Consider the following 5882-nt stretch of genomic DNA (forward strand, 5'->3'; position numbering starts at 1 on the left):
AACAAAAACATACACATCCAACCACTTTGAACCCAAACCAAACCGAAGATGCTACAATGCGTACAAAGACATTTAATCCAAGGTTACCAAGATAAACCCGAGACCCTAGTTCAAACATCCAAGCACACATTAACTATCAAAAATAACTCAAGGCTTTTCAACCCAAGATACATTTGATAGTTAGTTTGTCCCGGACCAAAAACAAGTAACATACATAACCCAAGTATTTTATAAACATGATTTATTCATATAATACTTAGGTTTTACATGTAACCAAAGATACATATAGATCCCGCGGGGAGTTAAGAATCAAGACATCACCATACATACTAAATGCATACTTGCATATTCAAAAAAGTACAACACTACACCAGCTTTCTCTAAACTCCTTCAGCCCTTATAGTCTCTCACTAATGGTTATCTGCAAAAAAAGTAGAGTCATGAGAAACTAGTTTGCTCATGGAGTTCGGCTTCCCACTACCTGCATAATCAATTCCCCAGAAACCCAAAATAACAATCATCACGCAAGATATCATCATCAACTAAGTAACGGCCATGATATTAATGCATACTTATATATACTAAAAGCAAATACTTTACTTCAATCACTTCCACCTCTAGGCCTTTCCACACCCATTTGACATTTTCCACCCATTAACTCCATACACCTAAAAATATTATAGCCAGAAAGGCATAACCGATGGTCACACACATATCCTGCTGCTTCTAAAAACCAGCACGCTCGGATCGCGCATCGTCATGCGCCCATACGACACTAGTCTTCAATCTCGTCCCTCCGTGATTCCATACTGCTGGGTTTTCAAATGGCCTTAACAACACTTTCCACACACAACTCAATAATGCATAGTAATAGTATTATATAGTTCCTAATTCATGCATATCATAATAGATTCTAATCTTCTAGGCCCAACGACAAACAAGCAACCATGCATATCTATCACACCAATCAATATTAGCATCATCAATCATAATAATCATCACAACATCTCATTTATGATAATATTCTCTAACTCTAGGTTCACATAATATATTTATAATATACCATGTTCATTCACTTAACTAACCACCTATTCATGCTACAATCATATCATAACATACCAAGCAAGACCATCATATTATCAACCAAGACAAACAATAAGCATAGTAACATCTCATACTTGCTTGCAGTAAAACAACAAGCACAACCACAAATCACCTTGGCTTTTCGGAACAAGGAAACAACACACTATGATCTCGTCGGGTTTTTTGGGTCTCTTAGACAAAACCCGAAATCTATTCTAACATAAGCTTCTTAAGATCTCTTATCTGTGGGCTTCTAGAGTTGGCTAAACTTTATCAATTTATTTCTCCAAGGATTTTGTGGTTTCTACGATGAAACTAATGACTAATGGCTTATATATATAGGTCACGGAGGCCGGAGCTGAGTTAGAAGTGGAACCACCAAGCTTACCTCGGAACAGGACAAATTTCAGTGTCAGAGCAATGACTCATTGGAAGCAGTTAAAGCAGGATAAGCAGATGAGTCACTCTTTGTTGTTGATCTTTTCCATGAAACCGTAAGTCCAAGGAATAATCTTAGCTCCCCTTTCACTTGGAAACCTCTCTTTCCTTAGGTGAATTCAAATCATGTCTCCTGGTTCCGCCACTAATTCCTTATGCCCCTTGTTAGCCTTTCTTGAATATATCTTTGTCATTTCTTCAATGTTCTTTTGTATTGGCTCATGCAAATATTTCACAAACTTGGAATTTCTTTTGCTGTGATGGTTAGTCTGATCTTTCAAAGGTAAGACAACCATGTCTAACAGTGATAAGGGATTAAAATCATAAACAACCTGCAACGGAGTTAACTTGGTAGCTGAATGCAAATAATGATTATAAGCAAATTCTACCTGTGGCAATCAATCTTCCCAAGTTCTAATGTTTTTTTTAATAATAACACATAGTAAAGTAGACAAGGTCCTATTTACTACGTCAATTTAGCCATCAGTTTGTGAGTAAAAAGTAGTTGAAAAGAGCAAATTGATATAGTTTTCCTCCACAAAGTTCACAAGAAGTGACTAAAGAAACTTAGTATTTCTATCTTAAACTTGGTCCTAGATAATCCATGCAACCTGAAAAAAACTCTCCGAATAATAAATCGGCCACCATAGTATACTGTTCAGTTTAATAATAATATTGGCTTGCATGTATGATAATGATAACCTAGTTTCCCTATATAATTGGGGATTTTTTTTTGAAGTTACATGTTTTGGATTTTTCTACCTAATGAATTTTAAAACGTGCACATGCCTATAAATTAATTAGGAATGTAAGACCTTCCATGCAACAACAAAGACTTAAAGAAAATCAAGGTGACAGTCACAATGTTTCTAAACGAAAAAAGAAATTTAAATTTAAATGGTGCGATCTTTCTCTTTTCTTCTTTCTTTTGTGCGGGCTTTGCCACCATTCAGGTAAGTCTTGTACCTACCAAGGGAACCAACAACGCAGTGCCTTGTAACCCTCAGAGTTCGAGGCTTGCAGCGATCAATGGTGCGGAACCTAGGCTCTCGGCCGAACAGAAATTCATGCGAACTCGTCCACCAAGCGCTTATTGCGTGCGTATCGAATCATGCAGCGAACTAATGACGAGATCTCCAAACTTGCAGTATGAGACCCGTCCATTCTCTGTGGGAGGATTCAACTGGTATATATTAAATTATTCTTCGTATCTGGTATAATTTTATTTATTTATTTTAGATTGTGTAGTAAAATTTCAATTAAACTACCGAAAATTATGTATAGGACTTTTATTCTCCAACCGTTTGGAAACACGACTAGCGTAGGGGATTGGATCTCTGCATATGTTGCAATAGATCCTTCTGGGCTAGTTGGCGAGAACCGTGAGGTTTATGCAGATCTCAGGTTTTTGGTCTATAGCAAGAGTAAAGATCAATACTGGACATCCATGGGTATGTTTTTTAAATAACTTACTTTTAAAGTCTAAAACTTTTATAATTCAAAAAAAAGTCTAAAACGTTTATTTTTGATTTTATATTTATTTTCAAGTTAAACTCAATTACGATTTAAAACAATAATAAACTAAACAAGGATAATCGATTAAATTTTCAAAGAAGGGATATTTGATTTTTCTTCACACGTTTTAATAAAAATTAGTATTACCGCACACGTTTTAATAAAAATTAGTATTACCGCCCATGCTAACGCATTAAAAGAGTGGAAATATTATTTTTAAATGATTTACGGTTCATCTAAAATTTCTACATATCATGTATAGATGATACTAGATTTTGATCCGCGCATTAAAAGATTGGAAATATTATTCTTAACAAATTTTAATTTTGCTAGTTAAAAATAATAATTTTGTTATCAAAACGAAATTTTAGTTTTGCTGATGTTTATTCAGTTTTAGATATTATTGTTGTATATGTAAAATATTAACATATGTTGATCATTTTGTTTTTGGTATAAATATATTATATAATTTAATAATATTAAGCCGTTGAGACACTGGATGATAATTAATTTATCAACTCCACATAACATATTTTACAACAATATTTTCATTTTAAAACTAAAATTGATATAATATATAATTATAATAATTTAAGAATATTTATTAATTGTTGAAGAATTAAGTATTAAGAAATTGTAGGATTTTTTATAGTAAAATAGAAAATATTCAAAATTGGAAAACTATTATTTAAATTGTAAAATAATATCATGTTCTTGTATTCTATTTAAATGGTTCAATCAGTGTTCATATGTTTAACTAGATATATTTTATTTTTTTGTCAAATAATTTCTTAACTATATTTTTCTATTTAATTTGCAGTCTTTCGTACATACAAACTTTCCTTCCTTTTGTTCAATTATTTTTTCCTTCTTTGTTAAAAATAATTCTTGAATCAAGCACCGTTATAATATATGCAGACACAGAGATAAGACATTTCCATCAATTCAGGACAACTTGGGGAAGTCCAAATTTTATTCAAACAAAACAATTTAAAGCTAAAGATAAAGAGTACATTTTCGACGATGACCAATGTGTGTTTGGAGTAGACATCTCGGTGTATCCTTATTTTAACCAATGGGAGATCTTGTCGATCGATAAGACGGTCTATGGGCCTAACTCATGGAAGCTTATGAAATTCTCGACATTGACCAGAGACTTTTATATATCTGATGACTTCTCTGTTGGAGGAAAAAATTGGTGAGAAAAATGAGGCATATAGATATCGATAAATCAGTTACAAAGAAAATAGATATCAGTAAATCTTCAACTAATCAACCTTTTGTTATTTGTTTATTCAGGGCACTTAAGGTGTATCCAAATGGTAATGGTACGGGAGAAGGAAACTCGTTGTCTCTTTATGTAATTCTAAGTGAAAACCAAATCTTGAAAACTTACGAAAAGGTTTATGTCCGAGCCAAGCTGCGAGTTCTCGACCAAAAACAATCAAAACATCTCCAAAAACCAAGTAATTTTTTCTAACCTTACTTAATTATATGATTAGGACATTGTCTATAACCTCTAACATCATATAATGTCACTTAAATTTTTCTTTTTGTTCTTGGAAGTTCTATCATGGTTTGATACACCAGGAGAAGGTTTTGGCTTCGAACAGTTCGTGTCTTTCACTGATCTCCAAAATCCAGCCAAGGGATTTATCGTTGATGATAGTCTGACCGTACAAGTTCAGTTCGAGGCTACCTCATCTACCAATTATTATTCTGCCAATGCTGCTCAACTTATGAGTAATTTGTAAATATGCACCTTATTAAATCAATAAATAAGAGGCGTCGCATATATGAAAGCAGTAAATATTTGACACGCTTTCAAAACGTTTAAACGTGTATATCGCACAAAGAAACTGTAACACCCGTCTCCTCCTCTCTCGAAAACGGCGTGTTACATACCATAAAATATTGAATTAAACGGTTTACTAAAAACGAATAAAATATCAAAACGTTAACTAAAATAATTTTGATAGAAATACATCTTTAAATTGAATTATAAAAATTTGTTAATATATCGACAGAAAGCCGAAATATAATACGGTGATCCCAATACACCAGTTTGATGATTTGAAAATCATATTTGACTGCGCAACTGCTAATGGTAGTTTTTCAATTGGGTTGAGTGATACTACGGATGCTTGCACCTTTACGTTTGGTGATAGTCAAGTACAAGAAAACTTGAACTTTGAGGACATCAATGATGATGTATATGCGCAGCAACTATCCGCAGAATGTGTTGTCAAAAGGCGTGTGGAAAAACTCGTCTCGAGGAAACGATCTCGAACGGAGGCATCTAGCAGTTCAGTTGAGATTAACACTGATCAAAGTAATTCTATGGTAATGATGACCAGCAAGATCCTTACTTTCACAACAGAGAACAAAAGCAACAAAAATAAGTTGAGAAAAGAGAAGCTAAACAATGTTTATGATGCTATGTAAGAGGTTCCTAATTTGGATCAGCGTATCAAGTTAAACCGGTGGCCCTTACATCCCCTATATATTATTTGTGAAACATTACAACTTCTTTTTGTAGCCACATGTCATCACTACGATGATTCTTAGAATTATTAGAGAAATAGGTTGGTCCATCTAATTATATACTAAGATTTTTATTAAACTAACCATAAATTCATTATTAATATCATTTATTATTTCCTTAAATAAAGATTACGAAATTGCCTAATGTGGGTAAAGTATATATGACAATTAATGATTTTGAATAATAAAGATCTGATTAAAAAAAAGTATCTTCTATCAAATTTTTCTAATTTAAAACTATTAAAATAATTTTTAAAAAAACACAATAACCATATTATAAAAATTTAGATTTTTCTGTATAT

General features: G+C 32.7%; 1 protein-coding gene across 1 annotated transcript; it reads left to right on the plus strand.

Annotated features, from left to right (window-relative positions):
* The first annotated feature begins 2148 nt into the window (after positions 1 to 2148).
* On the plus strand, positions 2149 to 4800 carry LOC106293599. Its single transcript, XM_013729277.1, has 5 exons — positions 2149 to 2707; positions 2806 to 2972; positions 3955 to 4234; positions 4336 to 4502; positions 4603 to 4800. The coding sequence occupies exons 1-5, from the start codon at positions 2385 to 2387 to the stop codon at positions 4788 to 4790; spliced, it is 1125 nt and encodes a 374-aa protein (XP_013584731.1). The 5' UTR covers positions 2149 to 2384; the 3' UTR covers positions 4791 to 4800.
* Positions 4801 to 5882: the final 1082 nt, after the last annotated feature.

The sequence above is a fragment of the Brassica oleracea genome, chromosome C5, assembly GCF_000695525.1.
Source record: "Brassica oleracea var. oleracea cultivar TO1000 chromosome C5, BOL, whole genome shotgun sequence".
In the NCBI taxonomy this organism is placed as follows: domain Eukaryota; kingdom Viridiplantae; phylum Streptophyta; class Magnoliopsida; order Brassicales; family Brassicaceae; genus Brassica; species Brassica oleracea.